At 42.6% G+C, this 24,320-nt stretch overlaps 1 protein-coding gene across 3 annotated transcripts in view; it reads right to left on the bottom strand.

Moving 5' to 3' along the window:
- Positions 1-447: 447 nt before the first annotated feature.
- The window catches only part of si:dkey-96f10.1 (6-phosphofructo-2-kinase/fructose-2,6-bisphosphatase), a 133,158-nt gene continuing 109,285 nt past the window's right edge, over positions 448-24,320 (bottom strand). For all 3 annotated transcript variants that reach the window (XM_048209454.1, XM_048209452.1, XM_048209453.1), the window contains one exon: positions 448-1,018. In XM_048209454.1, coding sequence (XP_048065411.1) covers positions 959-1,018 — 60 coding nt within the window. In that variant the 3' untranslated portion in view covers positions 448-958. The remainder of the gene's footprint in view (positions 1,019-24,320) is intronic.

The raw sequence follows: 24,320 nt of genomic DNA, 5'->3' as shown, positions 1-24,320 counted from the left end.
TCACTTTTAAAAGAAATGTAAGCACGTCGTCCAAAAAAAAAAAAATCGGATACGGTCAAAAGATCGGATTTGTGCATTAAGACTTGCAGTGTAAATGTGGTCTAAGACAACCAATGGGGAAGTGACACAAGGAACAAGAGAACCAATGAAAGAACAGAACTGAAAACCACATGACTATAACCAACCAATCAGAATATGACACATGGACTAAGGGAGAACATGAGGAGCAAGGGAAGCATGACACAAACAAGCAACATGAAACAAACTACAAAATAAAAGACATGAAATCCAAAACATGAACACAAAACCAAAACACCCGTGACATCTGCAAAGACCTACCATTCTGCCGTAAGCCCCAAAGATGGTCCTCAGCCAGGATCATGTTTTTGGTCCAATCTTCTGTAACGATGTATGCAGGATATCCCAAGAAGGCAGAGGAATCAGGTATCAAAAACTCAATAAGCTTTAATTCAAATCAAAGGCAGGCAAACTAACAGTGTAAACACAACAGAGACTGGACAAAGAGTGCAGGGAAGAGTGGAGGTTAAATAATAAATGGAAACGAGATGATTAATGATGGACAGCTGAAACTACTAAACTAATGATGAAGGTAACCATGGAAACAAAGTACTGGCAGGAAACTGAACAAAGGAGCACAGGAACGAATCAAAATGTAAACTGAAAGTCCAAACACGTGACACCTTTATTTTCATGATATCATTGTATAAGTTTAAATAACTGTCCAAAAGAGTTGCCATCTCTCATTAACTAATGTTTTCATCAAAATAACACATGGGTAATTTCATACCATACCTGACACAAGATCTGAGTTATATTGTCTACTGCACTGAATACCACCTTTCACCTCACAATTATTACAAAATTACATCCAAAGTCAGAAGGCCCTACAAGTAAGGAAAATATATGTAATCATTAAGAGGATAACTTGTGATCTTGTCTAGTTGTGTTCTGGTACGGTCAGTAAAGCATCCTCTGGATCTCTGTCCACATCCACATTCTGAAACATCAAAAGAAAATGATCAGTATCATACAAATTCACATCTCAAACAAAGACAGGAAATTCTGAAAAATAGAAAGTAAAATATATAGGTTAATGTTTGTGAAATCATGTACTTCTCTAATAACAAAGATATACACAAATACTTTACATTCAGTAAAGATTTAATGTACACACTTTCTCCCTTTCATAATAATAAGCGTGCACCTTGGTATGGCAATCATGCCAGGACGCTTTTTTATTTGATCTTATATACACGTCACGAACACACTTTAACCACTAGTAGCGTGTTAAAATAAAATTACCATCTGTAATTATATAGAAAGTGAAAGTGAACACGCTCTCATGTTCCTTAAAAAATACAACATGCATGACTTTAACTACGCAAAGAAGAACATGGATGGAAAGAGGCTAGTTGGGTGAGAGCGAAAACATAAGAAAGTAGTAATGCAGAGGTGAAAAATTACATTGCAAATTGGGTATTTAACAAATAGAATTAATAAATATTGGTGATTATTCCTGTAACAGACAGGGAAAGAGTAGTGATGGAGACGGCATCAGTAATTTCACTGCTATTCACAAATTCTCTCCTTTGACCTCATGGGATAGTAAAGTGTCCATTGTATGCGCACTTCAGAATCTCAACAGAAATAGTAGGTCTTCCAGGTAGTTTTCACTTACTCCTTTATGAATACTGTGAATTCGGATATACTTCTTTTGCCACACACTGTTTTTTGTTTATTTGTATGTTGTTTTTGTTTTTAGTATGCCATTTCAGATGCAGCCAATCTCTGGTGGAGTTGCAGGCTAATGCTGCGTTCCACTCCAGACCTCGGTGAGTTCCAGGCAATCAGTCATGTTGACCACAGTGATGTTGCCACGACACAACAAAAGCATATCATGTTTTTGTGTCAATTATGACAAAAACAGAGTAAAAACAACATAAAATCACTTTGAAAACAGCTGACGAAAAGCAAAAACAAAGGTTATTATTACATAAACTTAATGTCTAATGTTAAAGTTAGTCTTTATGTTTATGCTCATTGGAAGCAGACTTGCCAACATCTTGGAAGTGACATCAAATGATGCATCTCACTGAGGCTGGGGTTGACTGATGTACAGGTATGACTTTACAGACATTATTTCCAAGAACAAAGTGGGGAAAATCCAGATTCTGAGCTGTCTGGAATGCAGCATGAGAGTGCAAGTCTGAGAATGCAGGTGCAAGTCCGCAGCCAGACCCTTCTTAAGGAAACAGCCTTGTACATGAGGCAGATGCAATGAAGAGGAAGAGTAAAAAAGTCAGACTAGTGATGTGCGAAACCAAAGTGGATGCATATAAAGTGGATGTATTTACAATACTGCGGCTTTTACATGAAAAAAGATTTAATGAACGTGCTATATACAGCTATGGAAAAAATTAAGAGACCACTTAACATTGATTTCTGAACTTGGAGTGGTCTCTTAATTTTTCCCATAGCTGTATCTATAATAAAACTAAGCCAAGTAAGATCAGTATCTTTTCCATCGACTTTTAGTGTAATAGACATGAGTTATATGTAATATGAATAAAATCTGAATTCCCGATTCTGACTGGCTGTAAGGTGTGCGTTAAAGCCGTCAAATGCACAGATAGTGCCAGTCAGTTTAATCACCATTCGAAAATAACACTCTGCCTTAATTGAAGCACTGTGAATGGACATCAAAAAGTGAAATCGATTGCAAACAGACTGAAATTTAGTATTTCACTAAATTAAGGGAATTGAATAAATTATTATTAATTAATTATTATCCTTAATAATTATTATTAAGGAAATATTCATTTGTGGCCATGATCTATCTTCCTCTGTGAAAATATAGGGGGAAAGAATCAAGAGATTGCATATCCATATACCTCATGAAATAATAGATAAGTGTCTGTGACCCATCAAAAATAACAAAGTTTGTTTTCCAGGAGTTTAGTTTTACTTGCGCAAAGTATAAGCAATAGAACATGAGGAAACATCGACAGCGCAGAATAAAATCATATAGGCTAGCCTATAAAGACTAAATAGGCCAAATATTTCACTCAAATAATTAACAGATTAACAAAATGAAAGAAAAAAAATCTGCGACAAGTAGTAGCCTGTATAGCCTCCTGAGTTTTTTTGTTTTGATGCTCTACATCACAAAGAAGTTGATGGAAAAGAAATTGAGATGGCGGAAAGTAGTAGGCTATTGTAGAATTGAAAATATCTAAAGATATTTTAAAATGAACAAAGACATTTGCTTTACTGTTTCACCCCCCTCTCTCTTGCTACAAGGGCCATTTGGAAGACACAAATGTGTTGATAGTGATCAAGCCCTGTAGGCCAAGATGTGTGTACATCGGGGGTCTCCAAATTGTCACACCTTTAGTACAGTGGGGGAAGTTTTAATCTTCCGATTGGTCAGTTTGAATGTCTCACATTTAGGTTTTAAGTCACATGGTCAAAGAAGGGATAAAAGAAGATTGTAACTGTCTCTTTCGATTCTTGGCTTCTCTCTCTCTCTCTCTCTCTCTCTCTCTATCTCTCTCTATCTCTCTCTTTCTCTTTCATGCTCTCTCTCTATCTCTCAGGTAACTTTTTACATACTTGCTGGGTATGATTAATGGCAGGGGCGGAGCCAGGGGTGGCCGTGGCCACCCTTGGCCTAAGCTTGGCCACCCCTTTGGCCACCCCGCTCACAATTGCTGTTTCACGAGTTCACACTTGCAAATAAGTCAGATAAATAAATAGTATGCGTATTTGGCGTGCTGTCCGAGGAGAGGGCTCCGAGCTCGGTATTTGGCCCGAACCCAGAGTACTCCCCCCGTATTCTGGTTAAGGAAATAACCAGGCGCGTGTGAGATTGGTTAGGAAGATAACTATGCGAGAGTGAGGAGATGGGGTGGTGGAGGGATGCTGAAGAACTGTCGAGGAACATGGGTGAGTCGACTGTGTATTTATAATGGTCTCCACTTATGCTGATTGGGTAGACTTGTTGATTACTGATTGCTGACAGCTGGTCAGAATGACGTGATGATTGAAAGGATCATTTGAAAGTGCTCCTCCCGAATTTTGTTAATGAAACATCATTTATGTCTACTTTATTTTTTGTTGTTGTTGACAAGAACTGCGTTTATTATAAACGCAGAACCGTCTGTTTAAGACCACAAAAAATGGGAGACTTTTCAGATGTGCACTTCGCCTCAGTGCCAGGCGCAAGTCAAACACGCGCGGAAACGATACAGGTGCCAAATGAGCTTCAGGAGAACAACAGTGAACGGCGAACATTATATATAGCTTACATAAATGTTTCTCAACTGGTGGGTTGCAAGACTGCACACTTTTCAATCGCGCAAATATGGCGCGCTGTATATTACTCAAAATGAATGCAACATCGTAATTCTGTCGTCTATTAAGTCATGAAATAACCAAAAAAGCTGTGTTAAAATTGCATGCATGTAGGCCTATATATGCGTCACATGTCTCTGGACTAAAATATTGTGCTATGTGAGATCACAATATAAGGCACAAGCTTATATGTAATTTTTTAATGCATAAATAAATGTGAGAACTGTGCATTTGTACTAGAAGATGCTAATTTTGCGTTAATTTACAAAGTACGAATAAAAATGTATCATTTAAATGCATAATTAATTTTACATTTTGGCATTTATGTGCTGTTGACTTCCACATCAGCAAATGGGAATTCAAAAGAGAACACATTTTTTTTTTTTCATTTATGTGCTGTTGACTTCCACATCAGCAAATGGGAATTCAAAAGAGAACACAATTTTTTTTTCTTTGTAGGCCTACTGAGTTTAATTTTAAGTATGATAGAACTGTTGCAATTATTTATTTTGACAATATAGAAAGTTAAACATTTAGTGTTTACTTTTTTGGTTACTTTTTGAAACCAACAAACTCAGAATTGTTGAAGAAGTTCATTGATTATACATAAAATTCAATGAAGGTTGAATAATCTTTGAAGTACAGTATGTACTGTAGTTATCTGTCTCATCCATGGAGATGCATCAATGAAGAACAAGCTATTGGGGGTTCTTAGAGCCAGAACTGACTGAACAAGTTGAAATTTAGCTATAGTATGAGCCCCTTTATTAATATGCCTGCAAGTGAGGAATGATTAACAAAAAAAGAGGAAGAAAAAAAAAAGGGTCAAATTCACTCAGCATTCCATGATTTCAAGTACAATTAAGTAGGCTAAAAACAAACTGTATTCAGTTGTGTTGTAGGCACAGTCCAGTAGCTACATTCTAATCAGACTAATTTTTCTGTTTAAATAATGAAGAGTTCTGTGCCACCCCAGACTGGTTGCTGGCTCCTGCCTGGCCACCCCTATGTAAAAATCCTGGCTCCACCACTGATTAATGGTATATGATTTTATCATCTCATACATCTATTTTGTAATTATTTTAAGTGTAACCATAATCAGATATTGTCATTAAACCCTTTCAATTACAAATGATGTGCTGAACTAGTTTTGATTTGGTATTAACATTAATGTGCTTCCTATTGCAAAACAATATTGTCACACACTATAACAACGCTCTCCCACATATTTTGCCATTATAACTGCTCTTATTTCCGTCGTTGGTATAAGTTGCAGTGGGTGGTAATAGACAAGAAATGTACAGTTTTCTACCATCTTGCTGATAAAGTTTCTTTAGTCACTCGGCAACCTTACAGCCTGAACCCCTGTAAGAGTTCCACCCTTACACTGTCTGTTTTCTTTATTTTATAAGAACACAATGTTCTGTTTTCATAGGCTACATAAATTAAAGTAGACCATCTGCAGTTTAAAACAATGCTTTTGTAGGCGATGAGTATTAATGATGGAATATAGTTTTCCGGGGCTATAAGTACTCAAGACTGGTTAAAGAGATCGCGCCGGCGCCTCGCGCGCGCACACACAGTTTGATAATTTATTTATACTTATTTACATGTTTGTTGACTATATTTATTAGAGCATTCCTTAAGTAGAATGGTTTTTACTGACGGCGCTCTGAAAAGTGAACAGACGCGCTGATTTAGAGATGGTAAACGTGAGTGGGGCCAACAAATAAAAAATACCATTAATTTCCGCTCAATACAAATTATTGTAAGCCATTTATTCATGTTTACACAGTGCACGTCTGTACTAGTCAATAGAAAGGCAAGAACCCATTGATTATAATCAGTGATATTGTCTACACTGAATGCGGCGCGGCCCTGATGCGACAGGTCAAATCCCCAACAGCAAACAAATTCACGTTATTTCTGACGCAGTCCACGCTCTTTGCAGCAGTCACTACAAGCTGTTGTGACGCGGTGCGTCACGTCCAGCATAGACATGGTGTTGCGCCACGCCGCTTGCATCCAGTGTAGACATTAAAACCAAAGATGTTCATCAGTGATTGTATATCAAAAGCAGGGAGGGACACGTTTATGTGCTTTTCTGTTTTGTGATTTCACAGAAACAAATAGAGAATAGAGAGTTGGTTTTGTCTGTGCAGCTGAACTAATTTTTGGTTCACAGCCACAGAGGCCATCCATGAACTTCCTCTGCTATGCTCTGGTCCTCTGCTCTGCTAGAGTGACCTGTTCCACTGGCTTCACCTTGGTGGTCTGCCACCCTGCCGTGGTGGTCATCTCCTCCGCTGGCTCCACACAGGTGGTCTCCATCTCCACTGGCAACACCAGGGCTACATAATGCTCCACTGGTTTTGCCAGGGTCCAGGTCTGCCTCTTCTCTATGGCCTAGGTCTACCACTATGCCATGCCCCAGGCCCACTTCCACTTAATGGGTCTGGCCCTCCATCCCTCTCCCTTGTCCTTCTTCATCCAACACCCTCCTGGACTTTTTTTTTTTGGGGATTTAAGTCTGTTTAAAGGTGCAGTAAGTGATTACTGATAAACAATGTTGATATTTGCCCCTACATTCACGTACACAATATGCAACACATATAGTATAATCTCCTGTGCCTGCCACCCCAGGGAATGATGTCATCAATAAGTGAATGCAATTTGTGTTACTATGATAATTCAGGACAGGTTGAATGTCTAATTGTTATTTAGCTCCTCTACTCCTTCAAACTCATCCCTTCCATCCCAAAAAACAAACACAGAATTCATGAACAGCTCCCTACATAACACGATAGTCCAAGTAACTAATATATTACAAATGTGACAAGATTGGGGTTATAGCGATTACTAAAAGGGGAACCAAAAGAAAAAACATATATTAGGAGTATGTTATCTCACTTTTCAGACTCACTTTGGGAGCCTGATGTAACAGGCGGTGCAGGAGGTTTAGATGTTCCAGGCAAATTAACAAACAAGTGAAGATGACAAACGAGTATATTCAAGCAAAATACAGCATGTCTTAGTTCCGTGAAACACAGCAAAACCAACATTACTCACCGTGTCAAGAAGAAATAAAGCAACGTAAGCAGCTATAAAGCGGCTCTGCAGAAGTCATCATCCAGCTTAGTTCAGTTCTCATCCAATAGTGTCAGTGCAGTCAAATCAATAATATTGCTGAATATTAAGTGTCCCCAACTAAGAAAGACAAAGGCGACAGTGGCAAGGAACCTAAACCCCTTCAGTTGGAGGGCCAGTTCTCCTCTGGCCAAACAAACCAACATGTGATTATGATTCAGGCTGCATCACAAGTCAGATTGTGGATTGATATAATTCAAATATATAATCCAGTTCCTTCTGCTTGAAGATTGGGATACTTTACGCTGGTATATGGTGGGAAGTCGATGCTGAATTGTTTGCGTCTGTAACTCTGTTTAGCTTTGTTTTGAATCTATTTATTATCATTGCTTATTGTCTATTTTATCATCACCATATATCTGATATTGCCTATCACAATATCATCATCACCATATATCTAATATTGCCTATCACATTAATCTGACATCACTAGCTTTTAATCTTTTAATCTAAATCACTATCACAAAGTGTTAGCATTTCGTTAGCTTGTTAGCTTGTCATCCGCGCCCACCGTCCTTTTCTCTTGCGCGCTTCTTTTTTTACGAGTTCATCAAACAACTGTGGTAAGTCGGATCAGTCTACAAACATGGTGAGTCACATCCTTTCCTTTTGTTGTTACTTGCACTGCCTGTCACATGCATAGTATAGCTCTCTCTGTCAGCAACAAGGGATTCACATGCCATAAATGCAGGGAAATAGTCAGGCTGACAGAGAAAATCTCAGAATTAGAGACATGCATCCAAACTTTAATTGAGGATAGAAAGAATGCAAGGGCTTTAGATACTATTTTGGATGCGACTAGCTTAGTGAACTCTGTACATTGTGTAGCATATGCACACGTATCAGGATAATCAATAAACTTTCGAATGTTCAGAATGCTTTTAGCATGCTGGACTGTGTCGTAAAATCTTCGCCTCGGCTCCTGGCCGGTCTGCAAAAGACGAGCAGATTTGACGACTTTGTGGCCTGGCCAAAATTAAACAGAGATGCCCTCTCTCCAGCTCTGGAGACTTCAAAGGATCGACCCCCTAGTGTGGGCCCAGAGACTGACCAGACAAATTCCAACACACACCACACACACACAGACACACACAAAAACACACAAACATACATTATTGACTGTATATGTAAAATATAACTATGCCAAGTCACATCCATATACATGTACCCGTCATGTATCTCAAGCATATGCATGTTTCCTAATGTGTAGACTTAGTTTAAAGTAACTGTAGTTGAGTTAGTTTTAGTTGTAATGATGGAATTCTGTCTGTAAACCATAACTTCTTTTATATGCCTTTCTGATCTATCAAGTTTGATCTCGTTTTAAAGCTCTGGCTACTGCTCATTCACTGAGATATGTCACATAGCTGACAAATGCATTTTTCTGTGTGTTTAATGATACTGTGAAGAAAGTGCTCCATCTCGAAATCCGATCTGATAGTCATAAATTCAGCTAGGAGACAAGACAAAGAAAGAGCTTGCCCGCCAACTTTGCATCAATGTCATTGTCTATTCCACCTCAAGGAGGTGTGTCGGCTTATCTGTCATAAAAGAGGAGCACCAGGATTCTTCTGTGTGTTCTCCCGACTGCCCTGAATCATCCATCGCCCACTCACGCACGTCTCTCCCGGACGTCACGGCGATGCGCTTCCATCGCGCTCATCTATCGGGACCACCATCTCTTCGGCGAAATTACGTTTCACAGCCTCAGTTCAAACCCTCCCGCGGAAACGGAAGAAGCCAATGAACTGCAGCAGCACTGAACTGAAACCAGCAAGCAAACTGACGCAAGTACCGTTTCTGAATCTTAGATAATGAAACTGATTTCTGTGCTGGCTCTCAAGGACTGTTAGGTTTTGCTACTTGCCTTCTCTCTTTCCTTTCCTACCTTCACTCTTGTATATATGTGTATATCTTAATGTATAGCCGTATAACCTCTGTAGTCGTAGTTTGCATATATTAAACACATTATTCATGCTCGATTGTTCTTTTTGCTCATTTCAACAAAAACCCGGTCACTTTAACGTTTCGATCCTATATCCTTGCTTTACGTTTGGATGCTAGAATAGGAGGTCCTTCTCGTGGACCAGAGAAAAACCTTCCTTTGATAATATTCTATGAGGAGCTTAGTTTGCTGGACAAACGAACAGTTTCTCTAAACCAATTATTAAACCAGAACTAATCATATATAGAATTAATTATAATTTGTTATAATTAATTCACCATATATGGTTAATTCCCCCTTGGGTCGGTATGTGCATAATAATTATTCATAAAGCTTTATGAATTATTATATTCATATTCCACCCATAAATTGATTAATAACTGTACGAACCACGACAATTGTTCTGTTCCGGCTATAGAGCCCGTGCAGCAGGGCAATTGAGTTACCATGAGACAGCATAATCACGAAAAACACAGCTATTCCATTCCGATTAAAACATCAAACAGGTTCTCCCCACTCAGTGACGCACCCATTGAGAATCCTGTTGAAAGTGCCCTAGTTATTGCCGAGTCTATTACACGGAACGTGAAAATAGAGACACCAGCCACCATAGTCACATGTTTGCCAGGAGCCAGAGCGCCTGACATCAAAGCAAATTTAAACATGCTGGCTAATGCTAATCGTAAATACTCTAAGATTGTTATTCACGTTCGGCACTAATGATGTTCAACTTCGCCAGTTGGAATTCACTAAAATTAACATTAAGGAGGTGTGTGAACTCGCAAGTACAATGTCAGACACTGTAATTTGCTCTGGCCCTCTTCCTGTTCGTCGGAGTGATGAGATACTTAGCAGACTATCATCACTCAATGGCTGGCTGTCTAAGTGGTGTCCGCAGAATAATATAGGGTTCATAGACAATTGGAAAAGTTTTTGGGGCAGACCTGACCTGTTGAAAAGAAATGGTGTTCATCCCTCCTGGGATGGTGCTGCTCTTCTCTCTAGTAATATGGCACATAGTCTTAGAGCTGAAACATGACAAACTGAGGCCCAGGTCAGGAAGCAGACAGACTGGTTAAACCAACCAATCTGATAGCTGTCTCATGTCACAGATAAATCCCAACACATAGAGCAGTGGTCTTAAAATGCCGGCCCGCGGGCCATTTACGTCTCCCCTCCCCCTCCACCCTGCCAACAACTGATCTCAAAAATAAAACATAATCCGGCCCCTAAATTATTATTATTATTATTATTATTCTCTAGTTGTCTCATACCATATTACAAATTCAAAAGAATTACGATTCTATATATATGTATACAAGGCCGCGTTATCCTAACGGGCAACATGGGCTGCAGCCCAGGGCCTCGAGCACTGGGGGGCCCCTGAGTCAATCCTCTTTTGCGTTTTAAAACACATCGTCGTCACACAGCCAAATCAAGAGTCACAGGCGCAGCGAACACGCACGCAGGAATACAACCAGGACAGTGGCGTAGCGTCTGGGTATGCAAGTGCATATGGGCCTGGGTGGATTGGTGGCCCGCTATTATGGGCTTAACACCAAGGTATACTTCAGGCGTTCGCATTGCGTAATTTTCGTCATCAGGAGGGTTCGTGGACGTCCGCACTCCCCATCCTGTGTGCAGCTCAATTTTTGTGATGGCACGGTCCATGTTTGTACTGTACAACAGCCCATGCAAAAGTGAATTGAGTGCTTGAAAACAAAAGTCTACTAGATAGTGTGCAGCCTAGTGCACACGCCGAACGCATCTTTCCGCAGCCAAATACTTTTAAAGGCTCACACGCGCGTCTGTGCGCGAGACAGAGCCACGTGCATGTTCATAAAAATAAAGTATAATATAAATAATGTTGTCAATAACTTGATAAAGCCTATCTATGTTAAATGTTACTAATAAAATCATTAAGAAGCTGAATAAATGGACAGAGAAAGGGTCCATTACCACGTCCTAACGATGATCTATTGCATTTGACCGTCATTTTTAAAGTGGGTTTCTAAAACTTGTGCATGTAATGTAAGTAGCACAGAATTTTAAATGAGTCATATTGGTTTTCTGAAAAAAAAATGGCTACGTCTGCACATTTTAAGATACTGCACAAGATGTGAATAAATGTAACTTGTACACTCACTTGAGTGGGATAAAATGCACATAAAACGTGATAGAAACTTAGAGAACAAACTAGTAGTAAATTTATAGGAATAAAACATGCATTATAAAAGTCTGTGACAGAATAATTAATCAACTAGATTAATCTTCGGACACATCACATCTGAAATGATGCTATGACCAATCTGAAATTCCAAAGCCAGAGTTGAATCGGTCGAATTTAAACTTGGACTTGTTAAAAAGCCTTTTTTTTATTTTAATTTAAATTTTATTTTTTACATTTTATAGATCAGCAAAGTCAATGATGGAGGAGCGCATATCAGCCTACTGTACTATTGTTGTCAATCTTAGAAATGTTTTTACTATTTTTGTCTGCATGTATTAAATTGATAAAAACTTTATTCACATTTAAATCTTGGGACTCATTCGCATAAGACGCGCGATTATGGATGTCGGGCCCTGCGAAGGCTTAACGCGGCACTGTATGTATGTATATATATATATATATATATATATATATATATATAAAGCATGCAGGCAGATTTGATGATAGCTGGTTCGGGGTTTTTATTTTTTTTAACTAAATCATGAACACATAGCTAACTAACAAACACAAACATACATACACGCAAGTCACACATAAACGGGTAAAATGATAAATGATAGAGTGAAACCGGAAGTGGGAAACAGTAGGTGCTATGAAGAAACCAAAACCCAGGAAAGAAATCATCAGTATTCATCATAAAAACTACTTTGTTGACAAGGAGGTTCACAACTACCTAGCAGCAATTTAGTATATTGTACGATACTTGCATTAGGCCTGGGCCTTTTTTAAGAGCATCTGGATATATTGTTGCCATAGTAAGTCCTGAGAATTCAGTCCGACGGTACTGAAATTGCAATCGATGTCTTCTGCGTCGAATGAAGAAGCGATAACAAACTTGTTTGGTTTGAATCTCAAGCACATGGCTGGGTGCAGGGCAGGCCGAGGCCTAGGCCTTGCAGCCTAGGCAGAACCCCCCACTGATGCAGTTTCGGTCAGATCAACAAGAGAGAGAGGGAGGGGCGTTGTGCACTGACTTTTAACTTCTGGTCAAAGTCCCACCTCTTAGGGTTGACCTGAGCAATGAGAAGGTTGTATTTCCGGGCGACAACATTCCTCCTGTCAGAGCTTTTACGACCGAGAAAGATTAACTGGCTGAGTTGTTGAAGAACTATTAAAGATTCTTGTAATACTGATGTGCTGCACAGGTATCGACATATCGCATACACAAGCATTTAAATCTTCTTGATACGAACCCATAGACACTAAACATGGCATAACTGAAGTTACATTAAATGTATCATAAAACATATGAATACAATACTGAGTACAATACTACAGTAATAATGGATACCAGTTCCTGGGAATATGCATGATAATTTATAGAGTAGTCTGTCTATAGATTAATGCAGGAAAGTCTGTTTTCTGTGGGAAAGATGCAGGAAAGATGAAGGTTTTCTGTGTGTCTCTTTGTCTCTGCTTTTCCACGTGGCAACACACACATACTTCAGGGCAATAAAACTAAGGCTGGTATTCTCGGGGGATGGGGACAGACCCCAGAGTAAGTTTTAAACAATTATTTGTTAAATATAACAAATAATTGTGTCTTATTTGTCTCAGTCATTCCATAATCCCCCCTTTCGATTGTTGTTGTCCCTCTTATGGCAACAGTGAGCGATGATGAAGGTGCAGAAAGATCAGACACACCACTGGCACACAAGACTGGAAGGCTGTGATGGGCTCTGGTTGTATGTGTCTCCTGTAGTGGTGGTCGTTCCATGGCGGTTGATATAGACAATAGGCAAACTCAGGTCTCTGAGCTGGTGCTGCAGGCGTCGAGGCAGCCAGTGCCTTGACAGTGTGTCACCTGTCACCCTGAAGTCAGTTAGTTTGGGCGAGATGTTTGCTGGTGCCAAGGTTCAGGTCTTTGAGCTTGCTCAGCAGGTGTCGAGGTAGCAGGTGCCTTGACAGTGTCATCTGTCGTTCAGACACCCGTGGAGCAGGTGGCTGTAGGAAGAGGTTATGGGAGTTGTAGTGTGAAGAGTGTTTCAGACTCACCTAGGTCTGATGGCAAAGGGGCAGCAGGTGATTGTTACCTCTGCTCTCAGTCAGAAGGAGTCTGAGGTTTGCAGTGTCACTCTGCTCTTGTGGCGGCGCTAACTTCAGCAGGTCTGAGCAGGGCTCTGAACCGGTTCGAGGAACGAAAACAAAAACTAGAAACGAACGAAATTTTGACCGGAACATAACCAGAAACCGAAACGAAATCAAATTTAATCATTCTGAACAGAAACGCTAATTCGAAATGGCCATTAACCAGTTAATAACGTTATTTTATCGTTCCGTTTAATATTTTGATTTGGCAGTCAACCGATCACGAATTAATGTAGTACAGCCAATGCAAATGTGATGCTGATGCATCCAAAGTGTGTGAAATGCCCGCACTCAAGTTCTAAAGTGAGATACCCGCACTGACGTGCTCAGCCCATGCAGCTGTCAACTCATCATAGGTTAGGTATGTCACAATGGCAATGCCCTGGGCCCCTGGCATTAGTTTTTCCGATGATATATGTCACCTCCGTCAAGTATTAGGTCTACATTTAAGTGAAAATGAATGTCAAGTAATATGCAGCTTGTTGTGCATTTTGAAACCAGCGAAAATTGCAGGATAGTACAATTTTCAACATCACATCACGCATCTGCAGCGCTTCTGTGAACGGAGAAAACTAGGCCTACCTACATAACATATATAAAATAAAAGGGAATATTTAGGCCTATAGGCGAAATATTTCACTTAAATAATTAGGTCTACAGATTAACAAAACGAAAGTGGTTATTTAATAACCACTTTCGTTTTGTTAATCTGTAGATATTGTGGCACACTCCAAAGATCTAGAAAAGGAAACAGACATTCTGCTTGTTTTCGTTATTTGAGTGTCTTTTGTAAATGTATGAATGATGTCTTGCTTTTACCTGTATGGCCATAAATTACGGAGACAGTTTACTGTCTTATAGAAGGAAAACAAATCCAGTGGTCGCGCCGGTGCCTCATGCGCGCACACACAAATTCTTGCATTGCTTACATGATATCACAGCCTGTTAAATATTAAAATCAAATACAATTAACCAAATGTTACACTACTCAATTCAATTCTGTAATACAATCTGCCGTTTACCTCCCGTGACCACTGCCTCACTGTGCTGTTATGTGAAGGATGATGTTTTACGTTGATAATTACGGTGACCGGGAGGGGACATATGTGGTTCATTTAGTTTTGCCGTGGCCACAACATATAAACCCGTGGGAATGTGATAATATGTCATGGCCACAATATATTAATTCATGGGAACGTGCGAGATCATTTTGTCGAGGTAACGACATCCTTTTGTCGTGGCCTCAAGATCATATGGTGAAGGAACGATATATTTTTCTCGTGGCCACGAGTTAAATGTGTAAACAACCTGCGTGACCATGGCAACCTGGAACTATCACAAATGGATGAGACCATGATAATATTTATTTTTAATTAAAGTCTGCATGAACCGGAAGTTGCAAACGACTTTTCTCCAGTGCTGTGATGTACTTCCAAGTGAAACGGAATATTGAATAGAGGGCAGAGTTTTACTTCAGCGCTCCACCTCTCCATCTCTTGCTCATAGAAGACTAACGGTTGGAGGGGAGTGGTTTAAGTGATTTCAACCCATGCCGTCAAACTGATGTCATCAGAGAAGGGGCACCGTTGCAGAGGGGAGGAGCATTTTCAGATTTTGATTAAATATTACGAAGCCAAACAATTTTTTTGTGTGGATTGACTTGCACGGATAAATTGTTCACCACAAAACTAGCAATTTGAGCTAACAAAATAAATAAGGCAAATTTTGATTTCATGTGTACTTTAAGAATGAAAAATAAAGGTGGAATATATAATATTCCCATAAATGAACTCCCTGTAAGATTCCCGTGCGCTTACAGAAATAAAATAAAATCATAAATAAAGCTTTCATAGGTTATATACAAATAATGAACAAAATATTCTAAAATAGTAACACATTTTTTAAACAAACTCTGAATTCATTCGAATGCTGTCACAGGCACGAGGGGCTACAAGTGAAAACAGATGCTCATTTAAGCTACTGTCGTCAGAAATAGGCTACAGAAATACAATCATACTTTATTAGCAATACAAAACTTTATTGGCAAGATCGGGCATTTACAGTATTTAACCTACAGAATACAAATTTTCAGTAACATAAAGTACAGAGTAAACCAAGAAGGGTTGGATGGGATTAAAATCAACGTTTAAACATTTATTGATAAACTTCATTCAAATGCTGTCTAAGTAATAGCGCGCAATACAATATAATATGCACTATTTTAAAGGTGCTCTAAGCGATTGTTACAGTACAGAAGGGACAGAGATGGACTTGAACAGGTATATGAGCTTTATTGAGAACCAGTATGAGCTGTGGCAGAAGTGCAGGTGAGTAAGCAGTGCAGTAGAGTAGTTTCTTGAGATGGAGGATGATAACAGAGTTCTTTTGTGGTTAACAGGTACCGGAGACCTTGGAGCTGGAGACGCTAGAGACACTGGAGACGCTGGAGACACTGGAGGTTGGGAGCACTCACACGGAGAGAAGAGAACACACAAGGAGATTCTTGGAAGCAGGTAAGTAGATCGCGGGGAGTCCTTAAGGTAAGCATACAGGTAAGGTTAATGCAAACGAGACCGGACATCGAGTGGTGTGTGTGAGTGCTCTTTATGCTGACTGTGATGAGGTGCTGATGAGGTGCAGGTGCCGGTGATCAGTATTCTGGTGATTGGGTGTGCTGTGGTTGGTGAGCGGTGGAGCCTGACGTGTCTGTGACAGTACACCCCTCTCCACGGCCCGCTCCTGAGGGCAGAGGACCCTGGCGTCGAGGTGGCCATCCTCTTGCACGTGGGGGCAGGTCTGTCAGGGTGATTTGCGTGGAAGGTAAGTAGCAGATTGGGATCGAGGATGTCGTTCCTGGGGACCCAAGAGCGTTCTTCAGGGCCATATCCCTCCCAGTCCACCAAGTATTCCAACTGGCCACCACGACGCCAGGAGTCCAAGATGTCCCGTACTTCGTAGGTGGCTCCATCTTCCACGATGAGTGGAAGGGGGGGTTAGGCAGCTGCCACATCAGGCCCTGTGGAGAGAGGAACAGAGGGATGGTGAGGCTTGAGGAGAGATACGTGAAATGTGGGATGTATACGATACTGTGTGGGGAGTTGTAGCTGGTATGTCACCGGGGTTGATCTGCTTGAGGATCTTGAACGGGCCAATGAACCTGGGACTCAGCTTCTTGCAGGGCAGACGCAGGCGGACGTCTCGACAGCCATACCTTCTGTCCGGGCTGGTAGATGGGAGCATGAGAGCAACGAAGGTCGGCCGTCATCCTGCGTCTGCGCAGGGCTCTCTGCAGATGGTGGTGTGCTGAGTCCCAGACCCTCTCGCTCTCTCAGAACCAGTAATCCACAGCTGGGACGTCCGATGGTTCCCCGGTCCACGGGAACAGTGGGGGTTGGTAACCGAGCACGCACTGGAATGGAGTGAGTCCGGTGGCAGGTTGACGCAGGGAGTTCTGTGCATACTCGGCCCAACCCAAATACTGGTTCCAAGAGTCCTGGTGGTCATGGCAGAAGGTATGGAGGAAGCGGCCAATTTCCTGGATCCTCTCCGTCTGCCCGTTCGACTGTGGATGGTAGCCGGATGATAGACTTACGGTCACACCTAGGAGCGAGTGGAAGGCTTTCCACACTCGGGAGATGAACTGAGGTCCTCTGTCTGAGACGATATCTTCTGGTATTCCGAAGTACCTGAGCACGTGATTGAACATAAGTTCGGCTGTCTCCATGGCAGTGGGTAGACGACATGACTTGGAGAAATGGTCGATGATTACTAGAATGCAGGTGCAGCCCTCTGATGCGGGTAGATCCGTTACAAAGTCCACTCCTAGGTGTGACCAGGGTCGGTTAGGAACTGCAGAGGATGGAGCTGGCCGGATGGAAGATGGCGAGGGCTCTTGGAAATGGCGCACTCCCTGCAGCCTGCACGTACCTTCTGACATTGGATGCCATACTCGGCCACCAGAAGCGTTCCCTTAGCAACGAGAGGGTTTCATTGACCCCCGGGTGGCCAGTGCCGAGCGAAGAGTGGGCTGTGTGGATAAGTGGAGTGCGTCGTGCTCGGGTGATGTATAGCAAGCCAGGTGGGCAACCCGGCGGAGGGTTAGTGGAGGCATTGGAGGAGGGAATGGTCTCTTCCGACCAGGAGATGGGACTCACGATGATGGAGCTAGGGAGGATGGATTCAGGTTCAGCGGTGGTCTCTTCAGGAGCGTGAAGTCAAGAGAGAGCATCTGCTTTGACATTTTTTGATCCAGGATGATAGGAAATGGTGAAGTCAAATCGGGAGAAGAATAAGGCCCAGCATGCTTGTCTAGGGTTTAATCTTTTGGCGGCTCGTAAATATTCCAGATTCTTATGGTCTGTCAGCACAAGGAACTGATATTTGGCTCCCTCCAACCAATGTCTCCATTCTTCTAGAGCCAACTTCACGGCTAGGAGTTCCCTGTTTCCTATGTCGTAGTTGACCTCCGCCGGGTTTAGCTTGCGGAGAAGAAGGCGCATGGATGGAGTCTACTTGGTGTCCCCTGCTGCTGAGACAAAACGGCTCCCACTCCTGTGGTGGAGGCGTCCACCTCCACGACGAAAGGGAGGTCCGGGTTAGGGTGGACGAGGAGGGGAGCGGTGGTGAAGGCTTCTTTGAGGCTTTCGAAGGCGTTGGTGGCAGCTGGTGTCCAGGACAGAGACTTGGGCTGGTTACGGAGCAGGTTGGTGAGTGGATGGGTTATGGAGCTGTAATTCTTGATAAATCGTCGATAGAAATTGGCAAAGCCGAGGAAACGTTGGAGTTCTTTTATGGATGTTGGGATTGGCCAGGTCTTGATGGCGTCCACCTTCCCCTCGTCCATCCGGATGCCACTGTGATCAATGATGTACCCGAGGAAGTGAACAGAAGATTGATGAAATGAGCACTTTTCTGCCTTGAGGAAGAGATGGAACTGGCGAAGTCGTTGGAAGACCTCCGCAACGTGGTGGCGATGTTCGGCTAGGCTCCGGGAGTATATCAGGATGTCGTCGATATAAACTAGTACGAACTTGTGGAGGAACTCCCGGAGCACCTCATGTATGAAATCCTGGAATACGGAGGGGGCGTTGACCAGGCCATACAGCATAACAAGATATTCGTAGTGGCCGGTGGGCGTGATGAAGGCGGTCTTCCACTCGTCCCCCTCGCGTATCCGGATGAGGTTATACGCGCTGCGGAGGTCCAGCTTTGTGAACACAGTGGCACCACGGAGATGTTCCAGGGCCGCTCGGACGAGAGGAAGGTGGTAACGGAACTTGATGGTGATCTTGTTAAGGGAGCGGTAGTCGATGCAGGGCCTCAAGCCTCCGTCCTTTTTTGCCACAAAGAAGAATCTCGAAGCAGCAGGTGAAGTAGACGGGCGGATGTATCCTTGAGCAAGGGCCTCTTTGATGTATTCCTCCATGGCCTTCTCCTCCGGGATGGAAAGGGGATAGATCTTACCCCTTGGCACTGGCTCACCCAGAAGCAGATCGATGGCACAGTCCCATGGCCGGTGTGGAGGCAGCTTGGAGGCTTTCTGCGGGCAGAAAACGTCACTGAAGGGGGCGTAGCACTCTGGGATTTCGGTGGAACGTTCAGCTCAGAGGTTTTCCCGTGATTGAGTTGATCTGATAGACAGTCGGAGAGGGCGATGTCTTGAGTTTGAGCTGCCTGTAGAGGGCGCCGGAGATGAAGTTGCCGGCTGACCCTGAATCGAGGAGCGCCACCACTGGAAGGGAAATACCGGCAGCAGTAAGGTTGACAACAGTGGTGAGTGGTTTCATCTTATTGAGTGAAGGAATAATGGCACTCACCATCGGTCGTGGGGGACGAGTTGGGCACGCCGAGATGATGTGCCCAGGTAAACCACAATATAAACAGAGGTTCAGGGTCAGCCATCTCTGGCACTCGGAAGGAGTAAGGCGAGAATTCTCAACGTTCATTGGTTCGTGGGCTGGTTCTGGAGGGCTGACGGGTTCTGGTCGGCGGAGGAGGTGGTGAAAGAGTGACTGGTCCTGGTGTTCTTCTATACACGACTGCATACGAGAGGCAAAGCGGATGGACAGCTGGATGAATCGCTCGAGGCTGATGGAATCCTCGTATGCAGCGAGATGCAACCGCACCCGAGGATCCAAACCTTGACGGTAGGTGGTTATGAGGGCTTGTTCATTCCATCCACTGGACGCGGCTAGCGTTCTGAACTGCAAGGCATAATCGTTAATAGTCATGGAACCTTGTTTGAGATTACACAATTTCTCACCAATAGAGGAGTCGTAGGAGGGTTTACCGAACACCTCCCGGAAGTGGGACACGAAGGAATCATATGACTGAATGACGGGACCATTTTGAGACCAGATGGATTCAGCCCACTGCAACACCTTGCCTTGTAACTGGGAGATGATGAACGCTACCTTGGATACATCGTTGGGGTAGAGGTGCGGTTGCATCTCCAGGACCAGTGCGCACTGCAGGAGGAAACCGCTGCAGTCCTCCGCCGATCCTGAGTAGGGCGCTGGTCTGGCCATGGGACTGGCAGGTGCTGACGGAGAGGAAGAGGTGACGGTGTTTGCGGAAGTGCTGACTGGTGGTGGTGGAGGTGCGCTGGTGGTGAGTGTTCGTCGGAGAACATCCACTAGTTCTTGGAAGGGATCCGGGGAGCTCATGCTGACCTCGCGCTGTTATGGTCCGGTCTTCTGTTACAGTACAGAAGGGACAGAGATGGACTTGAACAGGTATATGAGCTTTATTGAGAACCAGTATGAGCTGTGGCAGAAGTGCAGGTGAGTAAGCAGTGCAGTAGAGTAGTTTCTTGAGATGGAGGATGATAACAGAGTTCTTTTGCGGTTAACAGGTACCGGAGACCTTGGAGCTGGAGACGCTGGAGACACTGGTTGGGAGCACTCACACGGAGAGAAGAGAACACACGAGGAGATTCTTGGAAGCAGGTAAGTAGATCGCGGGGAGTCCTTAAGGTAAGCATACAGGTAAGGTTAATGCAAACGAGACCGGACATCGAGTGGTGTGTGTGAGTGCTCTTTATGCTGACTGTGATGAGGTGCTGATGAGGTGCAGGTGCCGGTGATCAGTATTCTGGTGATTGGGTGCGATGTGGTTGGTGAGCGGTGGAGCCTGACGTGTCTGTGACAGTGATGTCACGCGTTTTTAGGCCAAAACATTTTTTGTCACATACAGCAAACATCTCCTTACTATCTGCTAGCTGCCTGACCCCTGAACACACTATAAAAAAAACACGGTCTCTGTAGTCACCACAAGCTCCAAAAACGGCAACAAAAACTACCTGGTGCAGCCTGGACCACGAAACGTAATAAACATGATTTTAAATGTGCGTTCATGACTGTTTCAGGAAGCACGGAGGGGAGGGGGAGGAGGAGGAGGGAGGGTCTAGCTAGCCTCTGTTTTGTTTGACACTTCGAACGTCAACAAGAAGTTACTCCGCCCAGGATCGCTTAGAGCACCTTTAATATAATAATTTCTTAATTCCGTTCTCTTTCTAAATTAAAAATAAATATGTAAGTAATTAATATTCATGAGTCAGGACTTTAGAATAGCATGATGCTAAAAGAGCATACATGCCCATTTTCAGCATGTAAATATGCATTTATATGATCAAAGAACCATTATTAGTCTCATCCATTTCTGATAGTTCCAGGTTGCTATGGTCACGCAGGTTGTTTACACATTTAACTCGTGGCCATGAGAAATAGATGTCGTTCCTTTAACATAATGAAGTTGTGGCCACGAGAAAAATATATCGTTCCCTCACCATATTGTTATGTTGGAGGAGTCATAATAATAAGCAGGCAGAACACAAGCAGTAGCTTAGCATTTTCTTTACTATGTAGTTCTTCTTTTATCTCCTTCTTACATCGGAACATGTAAAACACCACAGTGTCACCTAGTGGACATTAATAATATAGCAATGCAAACTATGCAATGGAAAGAACACAACATCTTCCCCTTTTCAGAAAGAAAACAACTGTTTGTATATCACAACATAAATAAACAAGTCAAGAATAAACAAGTAATATTGAAACAAAAAAATAAAAAATGTTTACTCTTTGTGTGTGTTATTCATTCAAATATTCACACAGCTATCTCAAGTTCTCCATATCCTTACATATGTAAAACATAGTCCTTAGTCCAGACGGGTTTTTGTCTAACTCTAACAGACCTATTCACTGGACTTGTCTTTCCATGTTGTACCTCAGCAGGAGTAACAATTCCACTCAATTCTGGCAGTTCAGCCAGACGTGACAAGACAAGACATTCCACACCTTACCATCATTAAGCAGGTAACTCAGAAGAGATAAACTGAGGTCCATTGTCTGAGACCAACTCTTTTGGATTTCCTTCCCGAGCAAAAACAGTAGGCAAGAACTGTTTAACAGTACGTGTCAACTCTGGACATGAAAGCGACTTCCAGCCATTTGCTGAAGTAATCCACAAGCGTTATTGCGTATCTGCAGTCTGATGGTGCAGTTTCAAATGGTCCAACAATATCAATGCAGACCTTTTCACATGCAGCAGAAGGCAATTCAACAGGGTTGAGGGGAGCATCATGTGTAACTGCAGACTTGTCATTTTGTTTGCATGTATGACAGTTGCGTATCAGAATTTCAGTTTGATTGTCCATCTTAGGCCACCAGTAAAATTGTCTAAGTCTTTGCTTCATATGGACTATACCTTGATGCAATTCATGTCCAGTTCTATGAGTTTCCTCTGTAATGATTCTGGTACCAAGAGACGGTATGTTCCCCTGACAATACATCCATCCACGACAGCAAGCTCATGTCGGACAGGAAAGTATCCCTGTAAATCCGCGTCAACATCCTTTTTGTGTTTCAGCCAACATGTCTGTTGGTATGTACGCAGTTTTGTGAACACCGGGCAGTTGTTGCATGCAGACTGGAAATCTTCCTTGGAGATTGCACTGGAAGCAAATGAAATCATAGCAACAGACTCAATGGTTTCTGCAAAGTCATGTTCAGTGTTAGCAAGAGGCAGTCCAATTGTTGATATTTTTGCAGATTTATTAAAAAAGAAAAACTGAAATATCACATGGTCCTAAGTATTCAGACCCTTTGCTGTGACACTCATATATTTAACTCAGGTGCTGTCCATTTCTTCTGATCATCCTTGAGATGGTTCTACACCTTCATTTGAGTCCAGCTGTGTTTGATTATACTGATTGGACTTGATTAGGAAAGCCACACACCTGTCTATATAAGACCTTACAGCTCACAGTGCATGTCAGAGCAAATGAGAATCATGAGGTCAAAGGAACTGCCTGAAGAGCTCAGAGACAGAATTGTGGCAAGGCACAGATCTGGCCAAGGTTACAAAAAAATTTCTGCTGCACTTAAGGTTCCTAAGAGCAGAGTGGCCTCCATAATCCTTAAATGGAAGATGTTTGGGACGACCAGAACCCTTCCTAGAGCTGGCCGTCCGGCCAAACTGAGCTATCGGGGGAGAAGAGCCTTGGTGAGAGAGGTAAAGAAGAACCCAAAGATCACTGTGGCTGAGCTCCAGAGATGCAGTCAGGAGATGGGAGAAAGTTGTAGAAAGTCAACCATCACTGCAGCCCTCCACCAGTTGGGGCTTTATGGCAGAGTGGCCCGACGGAAGCCTCTCCTCAGTGCAAGACACATGAAAGCCCGCATGGAGTTTGCTAAAAAACACCTGAAGGACTCCAAGATGGTGAGAAATAAGATTCTCTGGTCTGATGAGACCAAGATAGAACTTTTTGGCCTTAATTCTAAGCGGTATGTGTGGAGAATACCAGGCACTGCTCATCACCTGTCCAATACAGTCCCAACAGTGAAGCATGGTGGTGGCAGCATCATACTGTGGGGGTGTTTTTCAGCTGCAGGGACAGGACGACTGGTTGCAATCGAGGGAAAGATGAATGCGGCAAAGTACAGGGATATCCTGGACGAAAACCTTCTCCGAGTGCTCAGGACCTCAGACTGGGCGAAGGTTTACCTTCCAACAAGACAATGACCTTAAGCACACAGCTAAAATAATGAAGGAGTGGCTTCACAACAACTCTGTGACTGTTCTTGAATGGCCCAGCCAGAGCCCTGACTTAAACCCAATTGAGCATCTCTGGAGAGACCTAAAAATGGCTGTCCACCAACGTTTACCATCCAACCTGACAGAACTGGAGAGGATCTGCAAGGAGGAATGGCAGAGGATCCTCAAATCCAGGTGTGAAAAACTTGTTGCATCTTTCCCAAAAAGACTCATGGCTGTATTAGACCAAAAGGGTGCTTCTACTAAATACTGAGCAAAGGGTCTGAATACTTAGGACCATGTGATATTTCAGTTTTTCTTTTTTAATAAATCTGCAAAAATGTCAACAATTCTGTGTTTTTCTGCCAATATGGGGTGCTGTGTGTACATTAATGAGGAAAAAAATGAACTTAAATGATTTTAGCAAACGGCTGCAATATAACAAAGAATGAAAAATCTAAGGGGGTCTGAATACTTTCCGTACCCACTGTATATTGGGAT

Source organism: Megalobrama amblycephala, linkage group LG12, assembly GCF_018812025.1.
Source record: "Megalobrama amblycephala isolate DHTTF-2021 linkage group LG12, ASM1881202v1, whole genome shotgun sequence".
NCBI classification, from domain to species: domain Eukaryota; kingdom Metazoa; phylum Chordata; class Actinopteri; order Cypriniformes; family Xenocyprididae; genus Megalobrama; species Megalobrama amblycephala.
The sequence above is the reverse complement of the archived record's forward strand: the minus strand, read 5'-3'. Positions and strand labels throughout refer to the sequence as shown.